Below are 22,548 nucleotides of genomic sequence, written 5' to 3'. Positions count from 1 at the left end.
AATAGTAATTGATAGCTTGAATAAAACAGCTTAAAGTCTGGCAAAGATTTCTGTTTTGTTGCATATTATATAACATTTTACTGGCTTTCTTTATGTCACTCTTAGCTTGCTAATAACTCATATATTTCAGAGTTCATATTAACATTTACTGAACATGCAGTGTTTGAGATTTGTGTTAGATTTGTTATTGCAAATTGTTGGTGTAATATATTTGCCTATATAGAAAGTTAATACGTTTGCCTTTTTATGAGGCAAATACTGCAGTCCATATCGTAGTATAAGCTTTGAAAATCATCTTAAAAATGCAAGAAAACTGATACATATTTGTCTCAGAAAAGAAATCAATTTGTTGGACTGCCCGATACTCGTTGTTGTTTAAGTTGTCAGAAATAAGTAGAATATTCTATCTATCTATCTATCTATCTATCTATCTATCTATCTATCTATCTATCTATCTATCTATCTATCTATCTATCTATCTATCTATCTATCTATCTATCTATCTATCTATCTATCTATCTATCTATCTATCTATCTATCTATCTATCTATCTATCTATCTATCTATCTATCTATCTATCTATCTATCTATCTATCTACCAGATTCATCAAAGTATATTTTATTTTGCTTCAGTGCAAGGGTTATTCTATTTCATTTAAATAATTATATTTCTTATTATTTGTGATATCAGTAATGCCAAATTGTGAGTTTCTGTTGCATTTTCTGTAGTTTTTATTTTATTTTATTGTTTATTTTTTATTATTGAAAATGTACAGTGCATTATAAGTAAATACAAGTACAATCACTGTGAGATTATTCACAAATAATTGCTTCATTTTAGTAAATTAAAATCTTAGTAAGTTCGGTCATACTACATCAGACGATTCAACTGTTAGTTTTACAGACTTTTTGCTCCATGTTTTCTTTCAGTATGTGTTCATCTACCAACCAAAGACTTGATCATCTCTTTCACATCAGTCCGACCTCTTACGAATTTCCTCCACCTTGTTTTTCCATGGACGATAAAACAAGGACACGTTTATATGGAACAATCTTCCAGTGGGGAAACGTCCGTATTTCAATTCCCCTTCCTCTCTTACTTATTTTGGAAATTCATTAGCCTGCATGTGGAATCAAAAACCCATTTGGTTAGTAAACTCTAATGGGAATGGAAAATTGAAAACTCAAGATTTAATTTTATTACAAGTTCCCTTATTTCCATGGGAATTACTGTGTCTCCAATATCCCTGTGCTATTAGTTGTAAGTCAAAGGGCATTCGCAATTAGTCTAGAAAAGAAGGGTATTACAAAAGAGCACATTCACTTTGTACATTCTGACCTTAATATCCTTAATATTGTGCCCTTCCCTTTTTACCGCCCACTATCTCTTAAATAAATGAAGTTGGCATATAAATGAACTGGAATGATGTCTGTTAAAAAAAAAAGAAAAAGAAAAGGAAAAGCCAGCACAGTATTGGCATGTTATACCCGGAAAATCATTGAGGGAAAGCAGATTGCAGGGACGAACACACTGGGAATCATCAAACGAGTGCAGCGCTCACACGGTTGCCAAGTATCTGTAACTCCTGATTAAGTCATAGTTATGTTGCCCAACAGCTACAACATAATGCATGACATTTTTTGAGCAATTTATTTTAATGCCTAACCATATTTGTGCCGTCATATGTGATATTGACTCTCTTTAGACTTTAGTTCTGTTCCCAAATCAAGTGATCTGCCTTCCTAGACGGCACAGAAGTGCGCATGAAGTGAACCCGGGATGCTCTAGTGCACTAAAGGGTTTGGATCAGAGCTCATGTGTTCAGAATTATATTACACGAGCAGCGTATATTCAGCGTGACCCATTCGAGAGGTCTGTTGAAAAGGAAATTATGTCATCAATATTTTAAACTGGGGTGTTCCAGAGTAACGCTCAGTATAATTCAACTGGAACTTCAATTTATGGCATCAAATATTCAGATGGCCTCTCGCGCCTGATGATTGTCTGACCTGTGAGGTCATTAACTGCAGCGAGAGCTGGAAATAATGAGATGCGGAGGTCGAGGAGTCATCGGCTTTGGTTTCATTTCCTGAGAGTTTGAGTTAAATGATAAAACTCTGATGGAGACATCCAATTAGTGATCATTTAGATGGTGTTTTTCTCTTAAAATTTTGTGTTTTCAGTAAGAAAAGTTGAACAATATTATTTTGCATTGCTATTTATGGTATTTCAAATGTTCTGGCTTATTGTTTATAATCATACTTGTTAATATTAGTTAATACATTAGTTAACGAACTATGCATTTTTGGTTACACCTGACTTTAAGGTGTTCGTGTTACAGTGTTATTATACATTTAAGTACTGTGTAATGCACTTATTAAGTACATGTACAGGTTTCTAAATGTTTAAATTAACTAATGCTATATGCATATTGTTCATTGATAGTTCATGTTAACTAATAAAACCTTATTGTAAAGCATTACCAAATGATTTTGGTGGATCCACAGGTAAAAACATCATGATCATTACAGTATTATAATAATAACACTGATTTGACCCAAACATGTTCTTGATATTTTGTGAGATTCATCCTGGCAGCTTTAAAGTCAGTGTCATAAATATTCATATATATATATATATATATATATATATATATATATATATATATATATATATATATATATATATATATATATATATATATATATATATAATTGTTCATATCACCGAAGATCGTTTTACAAAAGCTGCTATAGGAAGTGTTTTGAGAAATATGAAATATAAGTTTAGGTTTCTGAATTATTGGGTGCTGACTTCAATAATCAATAATAAACATGTTCAACCTAAGGAAGTGTATTCTGCAGCAACATACATGTGCTCATATGACTATGAATGGGAGATATATGGTTCCTCCTCCTAAATGAAATATGTAATTTAAATGTGAGTTTGGCAAGTGGTTTTTGAGGATTCCCCCTTTTAATTAGATCGTAAATATGGCCACCGAGTGAACAGACTTTCCTTGAAAGCCACTTTGAAATTATATAGCATAGCATAAACTTGGTGAAATGTTTTCACAATGAATCCTGCGTATGCAAACATGTTTAAGAATTACAGCTAAGTTTCTGTGCATAAAAACATCAGCTGGTGTTCATGCATATAAATCAAATACAAACTAAATTTGCAGTTTGTCAGATTTTTTTCCCCTCCCATATATAATTTATATTTTAGCAGGGTTGTGAGCTGGTGAATTGTGTGCAATAAGAGAGAAACGCTGGGCGCTGCAAAATAATATTGAATATAAATATGGTGAACACTTCTTAATGCGCTGTTCTCTCTGACTGCACAATAAAGTGTGATGATGAATGGTCTAATCTGCAGTGAATTGGTGAATTTCTTGCTAAACGAATCAATCGGTGAATCAGTCTGGCGACTCACTGGTTTGAATCAATGACTCTCTCACTCATTCACCAAACCTTGAGGTTGATCATATTTATAATCCCATCAAGCATTTTCATTCAAATTGTTCATTAAACCATAAACACTTCTTTAGCTATTCCTTAAAACCTTGATTGATTTCCCTTCCTTCACACTAAATTTGATCGCATCAGCATTTTCATCAAAATCTGGTTTGATCCGCAGAATGAATGCTTGAGTAATGATGTGTGTTTGAATAATTGTTCTATTATTAACTTCAACTCTGCTGAATTGTATATCAAATGATCTAATTGATGATTTGCTAAATGCATGTGATGAAAAAACACAAAATGACAACCAATGTTTGTTTTTTTCATATAAAATGTTTATTTGCACCCCTTCATCACTTGTCCGTATATAAGAGAGAGTAACAAAATCCAAATATGCAATCCATTTAGTACTTTTTTTTCTTAAAAAAAACAAAACAAAAAACCGAACCAAACAAACTGTAAGGCATGTCTGCTTGCACGGCATAAACGTCGCATTAAAACGTCAGCTTTAGCATCTCAAAGCAGCGTGCTTATAGGAACAACGTTCATTTTCAGACCACAATCTTCTCAAACATGTATTTGACATGGCTTGTACTTGTTTACATGTAAACGTATTCGTTTGTCTTTTTTTTTCACTCGTATAAAGATCTAAATGTGGAACTTAATTAGATGGCACCCGGTGCTATCTAATTAAGTGCAATCAAAAAATCTAATCAAAAGTGCAATGTGGAAAGAAACTAATAATAATATTAACTCTGCTGTAGAAACAGGTTCACTCTGAGTGCGTGGATCTGGTTTGTGTTCATCAAACACATTAAAACATGACAAATAAAAACCTTTTGACGAATAAGTCTTCGCATCCTCCAAGACCAAAAAAAATAAAAAAATAAAATAATAATAGATTTTACCTTTTGAATTGATATCATCGTAGCACAAAAGAGGAAAGCCAAATACATTCAGACCACTAGAAACACGCAAGCTGTTAGGAAAAGTTTTACATGCTCGTTTCAACAACACCGTCTTCAGATTCTGACAGAGCGACCAAGAATGGAGGGCAATGGAAGAGAAAACGTTGAATAAACATGACTCTTTTATGATCAATATTGCGACCAGCCCCTTTGGGACCCTCGACCGATTTTAAGGAATCTTCACATTTGTCTTCCTTGAAATAAAGTTGGCATGACAATCAGCTTTTAATTGCATTTTACTTAATGTGCCCCATTATGATTTTTCAAAACTTCCCCTTTCATGTAGTGTGTAATAACAGCTGTTTGTGAAGGTAAAAAGTCAGAAAAATTGTAAATGATCAAAGTGCACGACACTTTACGACAAGTTATTGTCTCCTAAAAGAACTAATTGATTCTGAACTGCCGAAATGAGTCGTCAGTAATTCCAGTCTCACTTCCTGTCACATGCCTATGTAACAATGTAACAAATTTGCATTATGCCAGCCTACAATCTTCATTGGCTGTCTGTGAACAACGTCTACTTTGCCCCGCCCTCAAACACTGTAGTTGAAGCTGAGACTGGAAGAGTTTGGTACGTGTTTCCAACATTGTTGAGTTTCGACACTGCAAATCCACTTTGGAAGAGGATAAGGACTCGTGCTCCAATTGATACGGGAAAACATAATATATATATATATATATATATATATATATATATATATATATATATATATATATAACCGATGTTATATTGTTCGTATCACTGTATTTCAAGGGCTGAGGAAGATCCGGATCTGAAGTTCAGATATGCTAATGGCCGTTTTTTTTTTCGACGGTCGGCCAATCAGAGCATAGCAGCTCGCGGAAAAGGAGGGGTTTAGAGAGACTGAATCTTCAAATGAATCATTTCCGACTCTTTGAGAAATGATGTGATGTGCAACCTATATTATGAGAAAAATAAAGTGTATTTTGACCTTGCATGCATGCAAACCTACTGAAGGAGACCTTTAATATAGCATAATAGGGGCACTTTAAAGCATTTATTTGTAATGCATTATAAAGGTATTCATAATGTGCTTTATAATGCATTAAATCTTTTCATAAATAATTGTAACCGAAGTTAAAAAGCATTATAATATTTGCAGATTCCTTGTTACATCTGAAATTGGTTGTTTGCCATGTGTTACAATGTAACAATGAATACATAAGTGTCATAATGTTTTATAAATACATGTATGGGTCTGTATTTCCTTTGCTTTTTTTATTACCATAAAACATTCAAGAGAAAACGACTCAATTTACTTCTGAAATGTTCATATTAAATGAAAAAAAATGGAAAAAAACATGATTTTAAAGTGGATTTTTTTCATCTAGGAACATGTTTTAAAAAAGTGAACAGGGTTCAAAATCTGACTTCATGTTGACTTTAAGACACAGCGGCGTGTTCGACCTTTCCACAGTGCACCCTCTCTCTTGGCTCACTGAATTTCTCATTTCCAAAACCCACCGAGGTGCTTTTTGAGCCTTTCTGGGAAGACAAAAGTACCCAGGCATGAGGAAAAAGCACAATGTCTTCTGCTACCTGTCCTGCTTTCAAAACCAGACGCACTAAAGCATCACTGGACTCTCTCTCTCTCTCTCTCTCTCTCTCTCTCTCTCTCTTCCACATTTCATTTTCAAAGCTATTTGTGTGTCTATATTCCACCCATCCTCACTGATGCTTCCATTCAACCTTCACGCATCTCTGAGAAGAGGACATAAGAGGGATCTTTTAGCATCTTTGCGTTTCATTGATGAAAAGAGTGTTTTAGCAGGAGGCTTTGAACGCACAGTAACGCACAGCTTTACGGCTCTGGATGAATGCATGGCGTCCTTCCATAAACCATGAGCTGTCATTAAACGAAACATTAACACATGCCAGCGTTCATATCGGGAGGTCTGAGCCAATAAACTGGCAAATCTGTCAGTTTGTTCAATGTGTACATTGGATTTGAATTGCACTGGATTGGAAACATTCATAGCTACAGATACAAGTGAAATCAGAAAGTGCCCTTGTCACATTCATAGCGACTCATTGGGCCTCATTCATGAAATAGATTTCAGTGTGAATCTTTCATAAAAATAAAAATAAACTCTTATGCAATTTTATTCAATTCAATGCAAATTTTGAGAGTGAGAAAAAGTTCACATTTAAAAAAAAAAAAAAAAAAAAAAAGCATAATATTCAAAGAATTTTTGCATGTTGCAATAGACGTTTTTACGTATTTTGGAATAATTACACGCACACCTGTTTTAGTTTCATGAATGAGGCGCATTGATTCACAAACAAAATAATTTTGTCATTGTCTATGCATAAAACGTGAAACGCTGATATGGTGAGCTACATAATAACAGAAAAATGAAAAAAAGCTGTTGATGAGTAAATGAGGGTTGTGCATACATAATTGATTAAAATGACAAGTATATAAATGAGCGTAAGGAACATGACTCAGTCGCGTTTAACACTGGATTTCTGTGTTTCCCAAGACTTTTCCCAAATCGAAATGGCATACGGGGCAACGGAAACCATTTCATTCAGTAATAAATGTCAGACTCATCAGGCAAGCCTGTGTCAGGTACATCTGAATTCAGATTGAAAAGAAAATGAATGTGTTTGCATTGAAAAGGGCAAAAAAAAAAAAAAAAAAAACATCATTCTCTGCAAGAGCTATTTTGTTAGATATGAGCTTTTGAATAAAAGTTGCTAAAGCCAAAATATATAATTATATTAGAAATATAAATAAATCTTTCTCTGTAAGAAAACATTTGATAACTAAACCTTTATTATATATTAAGATACGGATACTTTCTTTTGAATTAAGCAGGAGCAGCCCTCGGGGAAACTCGACCAGACCCTTTTAACGCTCACCTAAAACTGTCTAATATCTTATAAAATAATCCTCAAATCGCCACCTTAGCAAATAACATAAAAAAAAAAAAATCACTTCAACAAAAGAAAAGGAGTCAAAGCATTAAAATTGTGTGAAAATCACAGTTAAAAACATTTACTCATGACCTCCCCATGCATTCTCACAGTGGTACATAAACAAGTTGATTTATATAGAATTTTTTTGTTGTTGTTACTTTTTTTCTTTATAATGCCTGTTTTTTTTTTGTGTTTTTTTTGTCATTCAATGAATTCGGGAGGGGCGAGAAAACACCAGAGCGCATTTTGCTGTCTCATTGTATGCAGTATAAAAGGAAAACAAAAATATATATTTTTAATTTTCCCATTCTTTTCCGAAAGAGCCATGTGGAAAGTGGTCCCATCTGCACGGCAACCAACTTTTCATCCGAAAAGAAACTTCATTTAGAAATGAGAGCAGTTGGCCAAAAGAGAAGCTGCTTCTGATTGCACCAAGCATTCTTTGGGAAAAAAAGCAGGATGCAAAGATTTGCTCTCGCTCTTCCTTTCACACACTCACTTGCTCTCCTTGAGTTTAGCAAGCTAGCTTTGCTCTCCCTTTTTTTTTTTTCATGGGCTTTTTTCTTCATATTTTTTTTGTAAAAGGTCCAGTCCAGTTCCGGAAAGGCTACCAGCGTGAGCGACGCTGTGTGTGTCTTAAGTGTCCGTGTGGCTGAGTGCCTCCTCCTGCCATTATCTCCAGCACAGGAGCAGTGCTGTGAGGACCAGGACAGACACCAGAGACTGCAGCGAAGGCTTCTGCCGATGGGCCGCGCCTGCCGTCGGCTGCGGGTCGCTTTTGTCCGCTTCCACCATCGGGGGCTCCGTGTGGATCACTTCAGGTTCTGTCGTGAAGCCGCTTCCGCTGCCCGAGCCGCTCTCCTCATCACCTGACGCGAGCAAACATGAGTTAATGTCTGGAGAAATGCACAGGAATAACAAGGGCAAACTGCTTCTAAAATGGTTGGAACAGTGCAGGTTCAGAACAATTAAAAATTGGAGAATAAAAATGTATGGAAAGTCAACTACTGATGGACCTTTTTTTCCCCCAATGTTGGCACTTGGGATAACTGATATGAAATATTCCTTTTTATTTTCAAAAGTTCATTGAATATTACATTTTGTTTGTATTATACATTTATTACCGTTGATGTGTGTTTATAAAAGGGCTTAATGACTGCATTTTCATTTGTTTACTATTTATATAATATATATTATAAATTTTTTTTTTTACATTTGTTTATTATTTCTATATTATCAATTGCATTATTTTTTAAATAAAATTTTTCTCTATTTTGCATATTCCTTCATATTTTAGCTATTGATTCTACAATTTATATTTTATTTAATTTTTTCAAAAGTTTCATTACTATACATATTATATATTACATTTTGTTTGTATTATACATACTTAATGTGTGTTTATTAAGGGCTTAATGATTGCATTTCATGTATTTATTATTTAGGCTATACAATATTTCTATTTTATCAATTGCACATTGTTTTTTAATTGTTTTAATAAATTTTTCTCTGTTTTGCATATTCCTTCATATTTTAATATTTCAAAAATATTTCAAAAGTTCCATTTCTATACATATTATATATTTACTTTTTTTGTATTTATAATATATTAATATTATATTTTATATTATATATTATACTTAAGATGCATTTGTAAAGGGCTTAATAATTGCATTTATTTATTTTTTTGTAAATTATTTATACATTATCACTTACTAAAATAAATGTTATATTTACAATATATTTTATTGCTTTTATTATTTTTATGATTTTATTATTATTTTAAATTGTCAATTTTTTTTTATTAATTTTTTTTGCATTTATTAAACTGATTTCTGAATTGATTTCTTGAATGATTATTAGTTGGCTCTCATAAAGCCCTGCAAACAGAACCGGCACCTGAGGACGTGCATATTCCCAGAGCATCATAGAGTCATACAGTATGTGAGCCGACACTCCATTATCATAATTCAGCTTCCTGTTGGTGTCAGTCCCGTCCGGCCCTCTGTTTCTGACAGTCGAGGATCTCATTTCACTGACGCTGAGGGTCTAGACTGTGCGTGACGCTCTCTGACGCCGTGGCGTGATTTATGGCGCCGTGTGAGGGAAGGCTGGCCTGCTCACGGGGAATAACACATGCTGGGGAGTTTTTGCATCTAAGAAGGGTGTAAATGTGTATGCCTGAGCTGTTTGGGCTTATTTTTATCTGTGCAATTGAATCTATTTTCATCTATGCATTATTCCTTTAAGAAAGTCATATCTTAAGTAGGTCGAAACCAAAATAAGTGTCAATAACAGAAGGTATGCTGCATGTCTTAAATATCAGCGTGTCTCCTTGAGAAAAGAGCGAAGCTCAACTTGGCGACTTTTTCACCTTTGAGTTTGAGTTTGTCTATCACAATATTGTGTCAAAAAGTAAAACACAAACTCATATATGGGTTTTAATATAACATAGAAGTTATACATTACTGACTTATTAAACTATTTAAAGAACTAGATTTTTTTTTTTTTTTTTTATTGCTTGTGCAAAACACCTTCACAATGCCAAGGTGTTGCTAAGGTGTTCTAAGTGGTTGCTAGGGTGTTGCTAGGGTCTTTTGTGTTGCTGATAGATCCAAGTAAAGCCTTATCAAACACAATTGACTCGCACATTTGTATTTTGTGTTTCTGTAGCTCTAACAGTAGAGCATGGCACATGCAACGCCAAGGTCATGGGTTCGATTCCCAGGGAATGCATGAACTGATATAACATATACCTTGAATGCAATGAAAGTCACTTTCGTTTAAGCATCATCCAAATGCTCTCTCAAAATCATCTCATAATGACCAACACAATCTACATTGAGCAGCGCACATTAGCGTCTGGTTTAAGACATGCTTTTTTTTTGGGCCGTTAAATAATGGCACAAACACCAGTAAATTGACGAGCGCAAACCTTAGTAAATCACCATCCGTGAGTCATTTAAATCCTCTCCTCCCATAAAACGTCTGAAAGGGAAACTCGGTTGGAAACTCCTCCTAATGCATAAGCAATAATGTCGGCCTTAAAAATAACCCTGTCTAGGACTTTTCAGTGCTAATTCTTCACTGTGTGTCTTTAGTAAATCCTGACAGTAGCTTTTTAATGTCAAAAAAGGGTTTTTAGTAAATCTAGCCCTTAGAGTTACTTCAGATCAATTCAAAACCCAGCAAACAAAATTATCCCTGAAGATGGTCATATTCCTGGATCAGGAAGGACAACAAAATCCCTCATATATTTCTTGAACACATTTTTAACATCAGAAACAATTAGTTGCAGACTCTCCGCTTATCCATAAACTCATGTTCTCTACCGACTGACTTACTGGAGTCCTGAAAGTAGACGTCTTTGCCGTTGTAAGCGTTTCGTAGCTTGTTGGTCATCACTCTCAGGGTCATGATCTGCTGTCTGATGAAGGTGTCCGGTCTCGTGATGTCCACCTCCACCTCTGGGTTATTGAGCTGGTTCGTAAGGCCGTCTTTTACAACTTCAGGAAAATATCTGGAAATTAACAAACAAACATTTGCAGGTTTTTTTTTTTTTTTTTTTTTTTTGTGGTGGGAATGTTTTTTTATTAAAATGTTTTCAGTCGGGGTTCAAGAAACACATAAATGATTCACTATGATTTGGTATAATCTATTTTTGATTTAAAAAAAAAAAAAAAAAAAAAAAAAAAAAAAGCAAAGTCAAGGGACACACAAATGCAAATGCATTCATTTACAAATACTTCATGCATAAAGCAAAACTCATATTTTATCCAAGCAGCGTTTGCGGGTGTTCACATGCTGTGGACTGAAGCATGACTCCATCAGAAGTGTCTTTAGCAGGATCAGCACCTCTCACATTCACATTAACAAGCCCTGCAGCTCCACATCGTGTGCAGAATCACTTCATGTGCAATATTCATTGCACTATCAGGAAGTCAGCGTTTTCACGTCGCCCTGTGTTGTATAACAGGAATAATGTGAGGCTGCAACCTACACTTTCACCTATAGTGTGAAAATCACCTTGCTTGTACAGGTGCTAAACATTATAACTAGATCTGCATTCCTTGCAGGGAGAGCTGTGCTTGCAAATCAGCTGATAAATAGTGTTAATGTTTTAATAAAGCAAATCGTAAATGCTTTGCCAATGTCGTAACACTCAGTGCGAGGCACGTTTCCTGTCAGATGCGTACGAGGTAATGTATTTTTATTTATTTTTTTAAGTAAAAATATTAATAAATAATATACTTTATTTTGTAGAGATATTTTGTAAGAAATATTCACAGTACAGTACATGAAAGAAGAATGTCCACAATGCTGTAATGGCATCATTGTTGTAAATTTGATTATTAATGGTTCAACAATATCAATAAGATATTTTCAAACTTTAAATGTATTGAATGTATTCAAATAAATGTTTTAAATGCATTGAATGCTTAAAAAAACAAACAAAAAAAACACTAAGCAACTAGTTTTTGCTTAAAATAAAATATATATATTTTTTCTAAATACAATTTTTTATTAAAATTATATATTTTTTTGCTTAAAAGTAACTGTAATTTTAATTTCAATTATAGTTTTAGCAGTTTTGTTTTGTAAGTTTTTATTGATTTTTATTACAGTTTTAGTAATTTTAGTAGACCCTATGGAGTCAAATTAAATATTAAATAAATAAACTTCATATTTTATTTTCTTTCAGTTAACTTTTTTTTATATATATTTTTTAGTTTATTTAAAGTTTTAGTTTCGGTTATAATAACAACAACAACAACCCGGTGATAGGGTTAAAAAAAAAAAAAATCACAGTCACAATTATCTCTTTCACAATTATTACCTGAGGCAGAACTGGAGAAGACTGAAATGATCTGCATAATGAAGTTCGTAGAGCCTGTGATTCATTCTGAATTAATTGCATTTATCATGTTTTCCTTCTCTGAATGTCTGCCTCTTTATCTGAATGCTGCTTGTCAGTATAAACACATGTTGCAGCATTATGCATGCAACGAACTCTATTGAGATCTAATCTCCTAAGAAGCGCTTTAGCGAGAGGTAATTGTTTGTGCCTAATTAATATTTCAGGTGGTGCTTTGTGCAAAAATAAATGAAACTTGTTGAATGCTCCCAGGTTGTGCCATCGCAAATGTGCTTCTATTCAAATGCAAACTGTATGGCTTTAAAACAGTAATTAGCCAATAATGAGACGGTTGTACTCCGCGGAGACCAGATCTGACAAATATTGGAAAAAAACAAACAAATACATCACATGCATTTCAGCTCCACCAAGTCTTATCATTTGCGTTAATTTGTCTTTTAGGTACTCTAAATAACCCTCTTCACCCAGTACGGGTCATTTACACGATGAGGCCGCTTGGAAAGAAAATGAAACACATCTTATATTGCACCATCTGCTGATATTCTCACTTGTGGAGGGCTGAAAAGCGGATGGGTTTCTGCCAAGCCGTCTGGCTCGTTCTCAAAGGCGGGCAGACGGAGTGACAGACATCATGGCGTTCTCTGTGAAATGCCCATCAACAGAAATGAACTGAAGGAATGAGCTACTGTAAAACCAGGGGTCTGTCAATCATAAATTATTATGTCTTAAAGGACGTTTTCACACTCTGATGTTTTTTAATTTAATTGTTTGTTGATGTACACATCTTTGAGCAAAAAATAAATAATTAATCACACTAATAAATGTGTTCAGTTGACAGCTTGTCAATGTACTTGTCCCAATCAAGTCAAGACAAGGAAGAACTTGCGAATTTAACCTATGCACAAAATTGGAATATCGCATAAAACATTTGCGAGTGAAGCACCGTTTCCATCCACTGAGTCGAACTGAACAAAATCCTCACTTCCTGATAAACTGGTGCAAAATATCACTAAGAAAAGAAGGCGAAGCCACTGTATATAATATATATCGCATATGTGACCCTGAACCACAAAACCAGTCACATGGGTCAATTTTTTTAAATAGAGATTTATACATCATATAAAAGCTGAATAAATAAAAGCTTTCCATTGATGTATGGTTTGTTAGGATAGGACAATATTTGGTCGAGATACAACTATTTAATAATCTGGAAAGATTGAGAAAATCTCCTTTAAAAGTTGTCCATTTATGTTCGCGATTGTGTTGCATTCACTCACAGAAATAAATGTTTTATATATTTACGGTAGGAAATTTACAAAATATCTTCATGGAACATGATCTTTACTTAATATCCTAATGATTTTTTGCATAAGAGAAAAAAATATATTTTTGACCCATACAATGGGTATTGCCACAAATATACCCGTGCGACTTATGACTGTTTTTGTGATCCAAGGTCACATATAATAAATGACTTGCGTCTCAGAGCGTGCAGATGAAATTAATAACAATAAATGCATTTCGGAGGAAGATGCCTGTTGTTTGGGAACGCAGTCGTGTAAGACAGTTCTGGAAGGGAATTAAACCGAAACCTCTTTGATGACAGACTTTGCTCAGGCATTTCAGAACAACCAAAGATGCTTTGCAAAAAGATCAGTCCGCTGGTTAGTCCAGTCATGCCGGCCCCATTGCACAAAGGCACTTGATTTTTTTGATGGCATCGAGGAATTAATTTGGTAAATGTGTTTCCATCGTAGTTTATGCTTCTTATCGGATAAAAAAGAGAATCTGACTCAAGCGCATGTATGTGCATTTTTAGAAGTTTTGCACATCTTAGGCCTCGTTTACACTGTCAGTGAAATGTGACCCAATTCCGATGTTTTGCTTATATGTGACACAGATCGGATGTCTTCTATGACAGTGTAAACAGGAACAAAACGCATGCATTCGGATATTTTGAGATCGGTTTCAGGCCTCATTCATATGTGGAAATAAATCCGATATGTGCCAATGCAACTGTCATGTAAACAGGCAGATCGGATTTTCTGAGGCATTAGGCAACGTCTCCGTGGTTTATTGACGAGAGAAACCCCGACGCGCATCTGCAAAGGGACGGATGGCCCGGCGAAACGTTGTGTCGTCGTAGGAGAGGAATGTGGACAAACGTTGACACAACATATCAAAGGTTGGCTTGCTCATCCTAAACTTTAGGACCCACTGCTCCTCGTTAAAGCCAATATTTCAATAGAATATGCTCCCACTAGTCCTGAGATCTCTCTCACACACAATAACTTAAACATATGCGCACGCTGGAATGATGGCACTTTTCGTCCTCCTTTGCCTCGTAATCATGGTGATGTTTGGTGAACTTCGCATATATCGCAGAGCTAGCATCAAGCATATTTCGCGTTCGTCCATCTGTGCAAGAGAAGTTAACCCTTTAAGCATGCACGACGTTTCAGATAGTATGGCAAGTGTAAACACATGAACCGGATATGGGTTACAGTTGAAAGAACGTGTAAACGGACGGTCTAAAAAAATCGGATAAAAGGTAACAAATCAGATTTGGGCATCAAGACCTGCAGTGTAAACGAGGCCTTAGTGTTTCCATCCAGCAGTTTTTAATGCAATATCCCAAAATGCACGTAAAAAATAAATAAATAGGTGGATGGAAACATAACCACTGTCACATGATCCTTCAGAAATCATTCTAATATGCTGATTTGCTGCTCAAGAAACATTTATGATTATTATTATGTATTATAAAATCACAAAAGAAATTCAATTATAAAATTTCTCGCACTGTAATCCCAAGAGAACAACTTTATGCCACCAGCTCTAACAAAAAAATCACACTGGTAGTAATTGTTACTTCAGTAAAGTCCTTCTAACATGAGATTATTTTTAAGCAGAGCATCATGTTTTCTAGAATGATTAATAACCAGTCGATAATACACAATTAGATAATGTTTTTGGTTGTGGATCATAACCAACCTCGTGCATTGAGCCAACAGGGTGTTTTGTATTTGCCTATGACCTAATATCGCTAAAACAATTACCATCGAAGGTGTCATTGAAACACAACAATCTGCGACGCGACCCAGGGGAATGTGTGTGTGAAGGTGACCGTCCTACCTTCCCTTTGTGTGGCTGTTCCAGCACTGCTCCTCATCTGGGTCAGTCACTGTGTCCTCGGCACAGATGCTGTCTGGCAGCGACGACCAGAATCTCTTCGACTCCCTTAGCCTGTCCTTAATGTCGATCACCTGGAAACACGCGCGGAGAATCAGTTTAGCATATGCAACACCACAAACACAACAGGGGAGTGAAGATTTAGGCACATTTTGAACTGTGTGATGGATTGGGTTGGGATTATTATAAAGGGGGGGAAGATGAGGCCAAACAATTTGCATGGAAATCTCATTCTGGCTTCACTTTTTTTCAGTTTCGACACTGCTAGATAATTCATTGGGGACCAGGTGCAAGTCTAATCCTCCACTAAGCTGTGCTGGTATTTTCCGTACCAACCAGAAGGACGGATTTGTTTTTAAACTGGCCGAACGGGATCGCTGGAATCTCTTCTCAACCTGGAATACTTCTCATAGTGAGAGGTTTATAAATTGGACATATTTTCAGGCATTATGCCAAGATTTATCTGTGGAAATTGCTTATAAATGTCCAGGCCATTGTTAGACACGTCACTGGTTGTCTGTTTCACTCATAACATGCCTTATTAAATGGTTGCTGGTCTTCAACTCTCTAGAAATGCACAATATTTCTACTATTTATTAGCTATAGCAAGTGCTTGTTAAGGCAAGCATCACTATTCCTATTTCTTATAACTGGGTTATCAATTTCAACAACCCAATTCTAATTGCCCATCTTATTTTTAATGTAATAGAGGGCTTGGGGCGCGCAGCCATTTGTAATTTCAATGTGCAAGGTTTCCGGTGTCATTCACTTCAAGTTATTTTAAAAGTCCATAAGCTACTTTATAATGAAAACCGATATTTGTTATCACATTATTTTATTGTTGTAATCATAAACACTCTGGTTTGTAGCGAAAATAGTTTTACGGTTTACTCAACTTTTCTTCTAGTTATTTACCTGCTAATGAATCATCTCGCACATTCAAAGAAAATAGCTTACGGCCGAATTGCAAAATATGGTGGAAACATATTTTCAGTCTTTTCAGTGCCTCGTTTCTGCAAGTTGCACCAGTAGGTGGCGACAGTGATTTAGTGATTCATTCATTCCAATGATTCGTTCAAAGATGTCTGTCTTCATTAGCATGCCATTGATTCACTCAACCGATTCATTCACAACACTGATTCAATCAGGAACAAAACAGATGTTGTGTCCGAAATCCAATGCTAAAGTAGGTACTACATTTGGTTTGAAACTTACTTCGCAACCGTTAACAAAGTACGTTCTATATAGTATGAATGTGTGTAGTATGAATGACATTTGGACATATTACATCCGCCATGTTGTCATTGTCATGTGACCTACGGCATAAGTTGGGTTCCTAAACCTCTATTCACTAATCATCTCCCGTGGCCTCATGGGATAGTGAAGTGTCCATTGAATGCGCACTTCAGAAATAGCAGGCCATTTCACCTACTGTTTTATGAATACTATGAATTCGGAAATACTACGTGGCTCACATACCTTTTTTTGCATTCTCTATAGGCATATTCGGACATATATCATGACTGAAGCATTCATTTTACTGATTAGTTAAACAAAACAAAAAAACAGATTCGTTTATATATACTGCTGTATATACTCTTTCTTGTGTGATATTGCTTGAATAAAAATGTTTCGAAGACGTCTTCAAATCATGTGGCTTTTTAGAAGACTGATGTTTCTTTAATAAGCAATTAGACTGTTTGATTTTTTCCAGATAGACCATAAAACATAACTGGGTTATCAATTCCAACAACCACCTAATTCTAATTATCCATCTTATGTTTTACATAATACAATATTCGGACATATATCATGACTGAAGCATTTACTGATTAGTAAAAAAAAAAAAAAAAAAAGAGATTTGTTTAGTGTCAAAACTGTCTGTCTTTAGTGAGTCACTGAATCATTCATTCAATCGATTTGTTCAAAAATGCTGAATCATTCAGGAAGGAAACAGCTACCGTCCATGGTGTAGCAAAATATGGAAACTAATTGGCGATATGGTGTCAAAACTAAATCTTTACTCAAATTGAACTGCTGTATATACTCTTTCTTGTGTGATATTGCTTCAATAATAATGTTTCGCAGACTTCTTCAAATCATGTGGCTTTTTTTTTTTTAGAAGACTGCTGTTTCTTTAATAAGCAATTAGACTGTTTGATTTTCCCCAGATAGACCATAAAACATAACTGGGTTATCAATTCCAACAACCACCTAATTCTAATGATCCATCTTATGCTTAACATAACACAATAAATACAATACTATCACCCTAGAACCTCATAGCAACAGCCTGGCATAATGGCGCAGGTGTTTCACAGAAAAGAACCACATACCTGATATATTATGTGTAGCTAAACCTAGCGAACTCTATCAAAGACGAACATATTCATTTAAATGATTCCCATTTAGAGTTTAATACACTTCTGCTTTACATAAAGTGTTCATTCTAGCTCAAAGAATGGGCTTCGTTCATCCAAAGGTGTATTCTATTATTTATCTATCTCTACTATCTCTACTCATACTGCCTTTTGTGCAAGAGATATTAGCTCATGCCGAGACATTACAGAATCGTCGATAAAATCTTGCCTTCTAGTACATCATCAGATCAGAGCCCAGAGCTTCAGACGTGAGCAGATTGATTTTATTAATGAAGTGCACCGCACTCCAGAAAGCAAACAGATTGATGCTTATCAGTGCAGGCTTCTGACGGCTGGAGGAGATCTGATGGCAGATATCTGCCTCTGTTTGTAGGCCATTTGAACTCTTTCCCCGCCAGCATTTATTTTTTTATTTTTTTTGAAAACAAAAACATTAGGCCCTCAGAATATTTTGTTGTATGTATATCGGAACATGCACTATATCAAAAAACACAAAATAAATAAAAACATTCATAAAAACTTCAAAACTTGTGGATGTTTATAAAAAACACAACATTTTGAAAAAAAGCTGAGAAAATCGTGTTTTTGTCAATGAAAAAAACAGAATTCAGAATGATGATCAAAACACAGATGGAGTAGATCGAGAGCTTCACAGTCTTATTCCTCATCCTGAGTCGACATTTCATACAGAAACATTATATTAGGCAGTTTCGATTTATACAGCTGTTTAATGTTGATGATCACGTTATTTTACATGTGCGTAAGCAATGCTTTGATCGCTTGTTTCTGCTTCTTTTCGTCTGTGTTTTGATCCGGAATTTCTCGTAATAGCGCGTATAACAGTGAAAACATGGATTGCCGGAAAACTCTGTCAATGCGGGGAAAGAGTTAAAGTGACCCATGTTAACATTTTACAGATTCAGTACAATTCTCAATTCAATTTATAGACATTCTCTAAAGTCTTAACATCTTTTTACATTATTGCATGCATCATCATTTTAGCATTCCGTGTGAAATGTTTTTAATGCTTAAACAGATGTATCCAGCATTAGACGCATCATTTTAACATTTTATGCACAAAAATATATATATATTTTTTTTTTTTGTGCAAATAATTACAAAGAAAAAGCAAGTAAAGTATTAAATTAAACATGCAATTTTATAAATAGAAAGAAATATACAAATTTAATCTTTGTTTTATTTGCAACTTTAAAAAAAATGTACAGTGTAAATTCTTCGAGTAAGATGCATTATTCATAAAATCATTCTTACTTAAATTGTGACTGTAAATAATGTAAAAATATTTTAGTAAATTGTTAAAAATTAAAAATTCAATTACGCTTGTCAGTTTCAATTCAATTCAAGTTTTCTGCCTTTCACATTTTTACATACAAAACAGAATTTCAGAATTCCATGTAACATGTTTTCAACGCCATTCTTATGTGAACATGCATCACGTATAATTTTTGCATTTTATGTAGATTGTTTGTTCTTACATGCATTCTGAGTAAGCTGCATTGTTCTGTTAATAATTCGTTAAATTATTGGTGACATTACATTTTGTTCCATTTTACACAGTTCATTTTTGTATTGTTTTAAATCATTCGTTAAACTTGCATAAATTGTTCTTAAAAATATTAAGTCAATTCCCAAGTGTTTGTATGATCCATTTGCACAGAAATTTGTATTTCATGACATTCTCTGAACTCTCTAAGCCGTAGAACTCTCTATTCTTAGATATTTTTACTGGAAAACAAGATATAAATACTGGCTAATAAAAGGATTTTACTTCATTGCAGAGCAAGAGGAATTTTCTGATAATAGACATGCATGTACACCAGAGACCTTGAAGAATCATTATGCAATTATAGCCATGAATATCTCATGCAAAGTGACATTAATTCTTGTTGGCACAGGAAACCTGTACACATCCTGTATGTGTCATTATGCGAGTATATCAGGTTTCTGACACATAATAATGATATAATGGGATTAAAAGGTGGCGGATGTCATATTCTGGAGAAATAAGCTGTGTTAAATGATGCTGAGGTTATCTGCGGAGTCAACAGCAACAGCCAGAGGCACGACATTAAAGAATGTTTATTGACGGCATGTCAGAGTTTGAGACCGCTTTGCCCTTTTTGAAGTGCTAATCCGTGAGCAAGGGCTGCAAAGATCTGGAGCGCTCTCACACCGAGCGTTTGGTTAGCATTCATAAGCTGTTAGCATGGATGCTTAAATTAACACCTTAACATGGATGCTTTTGGAGGGTGTCGAGATAAACACAACAACAGCGAAGGCGGCTGAGACGTTTATAGAGATATCTGTGTTAGACCCGGTACATGTGGGATTAGATCAACTGAATGTAACAAACTAACTGTCGATCAGTTTCTCCTTACAAATTAATGCCCATGGGAACCAATCAAAGTCACAAAAAAAGGATGTGTTTATGTCACAAATAAAACAAAAACAAATGATTGAAAAATGATACTCCGGAATGTCTTGTTTCTTTGCAAAATCTAAACTCATGTCTAGCCCATTTTCACAGAGAATTATAAACATTTCTTCACTTTTAATTACTATAATCGCATCCTTTACTGTGGTAAAGTAGAACAACGCTGTAGGACAGAGACCTTTTTACTTGCACGTCAAATTCTGTTTAACACAGTTTGTGCATGTTAGACTTGGTAAGGAACATCGAGTTTATTTGCATAGCGTATTTCACAAATGCAATTAACTTAGTTTCAGATGCTTTTCGGGTGAAGACATGAAGAAATTAGACAAGAGATGGTCTGTCGTGTCCCACATCCCTCTCAAATACATGAACACACATTTAGCATTTATCTTTCACAGAAGCTTGTGTTTTATCACTAAAAGGATTTATTTGCATTTGTTTTTGGTCCTACTATGCACTTACATCAATTATTTTTATTTTTTTTAAATAGTGCAATGTACTTATTGTGTTCATATTGTATTTCAAAACACTTGTGCTGCTATTGAGGTGGATATACGGATGGTTCGGGACAGGTTTGGTGGTATGGGTTTTAGGATGGGTTAAGGTGTAAGGGAATGTCAACAGTGTAATTAAAGATATAATTACAGAAATTAATTATAGCTGTGATTACATGCAGATATTTTTAAAGGTCCCATATTGTACACCTTTCTGAAGTTTTGATGTCCTTAAGAATATATATTTGCGGTATAAGTACCAAAAAACATCTCAATATATATTTTGGTTTCTCAGGAGCTCTGCCAAGAACAGGTCGATTTTGGGCTGTCTACTTAATATTCACGAGCCTCTCTTCTGATTGGCCTGTTGTTTTCTGAGTGACCCACCATTGGTGGGGGTGGAGACTGAAGGCGGTGACTGAGTAGTTCTGACATCACATTTATACGGAAGTCACAATTACCAATACCCTCAGCTTGTTAACTTTGACTGGCAAAATTACTGAAATGTAACAACACAAACTGACTTTGACTGTATTTTATTATTTTTAAGGCCTGTTTTGCTTTTCAGTGTGTGTACGTTTTTTGCCATGCTACAGATACAAATGGTCCCCAGGAGATTGATTCTGTGGACTTTGGTGATGTTGCCTTTTTTTTTTTTTTTTAGCTAGTGGCTCCGGAGGGTCAAGATTTGTAATTTGTACTTCTAAAACAAAATGTTCAACGATTAAAAATAATATTATAAGGACAAATGTTCATGAGTTATTGTGATTTTTTTGGGGGGTGGGGTAAACATACATATATATATATTTTTTAAAATAAACTCAATACTAATACTGTAAATGAAAATACGGTAATAATACTGTAAATGCAAGTACAGTAAATGGTACAGTTTACTGTAAGTGAAAATACAGTAATAATACCGTAAACATTTTACAGTAAATTACTGGCATCCAGCTGCCGGTAAGTTACTGTAAAATTTACAACAACCTCTTTACAGTGTACTTTATGCAGGCTGTGTGCATTTGTCTGTGGATCGACTGCTTTGAAACTTGTATGGTAGTTTCATCGCCCCTAGACCTCTGTTATCATGAAAAAAGCCAGGAAATTTCAGTTTTGACAATACGGGACCTTTAACATAAAAAACATGCATGTACACAATAAGTGCATTGTATCAAATTATAGCACATAATGTACAGTATAGACAGTGAACGTGATTTCACCAAGTACCACCTGTTCCTGGATCAACATCTTTGTTGATCCTGGAACAACTTTCCAATCAACCAGTCAGATTTGAGGGACAAGTTTACAGTTTATGTCAAGTTTAGGCTTAAAACCAGGGTGAGGTGCTTCAACATCAGTGTTATTCACCTATCATTTCCCTCTGATTTTAGGGAAAAGTTTGGGTAGGGTTAGGTTTAGGGGTAGGGATAGGGTTAGGACTAAATTTTGGGGCAGGAATGTTATTCCAGGATCAACAAAATATGTTTTCTTACTTGGCAAAATGACCACAAACAAAGCATTTTAACTAACATTTTCACATGAACTACTGCATACACACCACTAAAGTAAAAAGGAGAAAGTGGTCTTGCTTTTCTTTCCAGCAAGACCACTAGATGCTGCTGCACCTCTGAGAGAGAGAGAGAGAGAGAGAGAGAGAGAGAGAGAGAGAGAGAGAGAGAGAGAGAGAGAGAGAGAGAGAGAGAGAGAGAGAGAGAGAGAGACTCCACAGACAGTAGAGAGCGTGCCAAGCGCGCATATAAATAAATAAGCCAA

General features: G+C 35.0%; 1 protein-coding gene across 2 annotated transcripts in view; it reads right to left on the bottom strand.

The window, feature by feature from the left end:
- Nucleotides 1-3,888: 3,888 nt before the first annotated feature.
- The window catches only part of gpc6a (glypican 6a), a 220,674-nt gene continuing 202,014 nt past the window's right edge, over nt 3,889-22,548 (bottom strand). For both annotated transcript variants that reach the window (XM_082163828.1, XM_082163829.1), the window contains 3 exons: nt 15,389-15,519; nt 10,722-10,897; nt 3,889-8,246 (listed from right to left, as the gene is read on the bottom strand). In XM_082163828.1, coding sequence (XP_082019954.1) covers nt 8,050-8,246; nt 10,722-10,897; nt 15,389-15,519 — 504 coding nt within the window. In that variant the 3' untranslated portion in view covers nt 3,889-8,049. The remainder of the gene's footprint in view (nt 8,247-10,721; nt 10,898-15,388; nt 15,520-22,548) is intronic.

This window comes from Leuciscus leuciscus (genome assembly GCF_965113295.1).
Source record: "Leuciscus leuciscus genome assembly, chromosome: 3".
NCBI lineage: Eukaryota > Metazoa > Chordata > Actinopteri > Cypriniformes > Leuciscidae > Leuciscus > Leuciscus leuciscus.
This window is presented reverse-complemented; position numbering and strand designations above follow the sequence as displayed.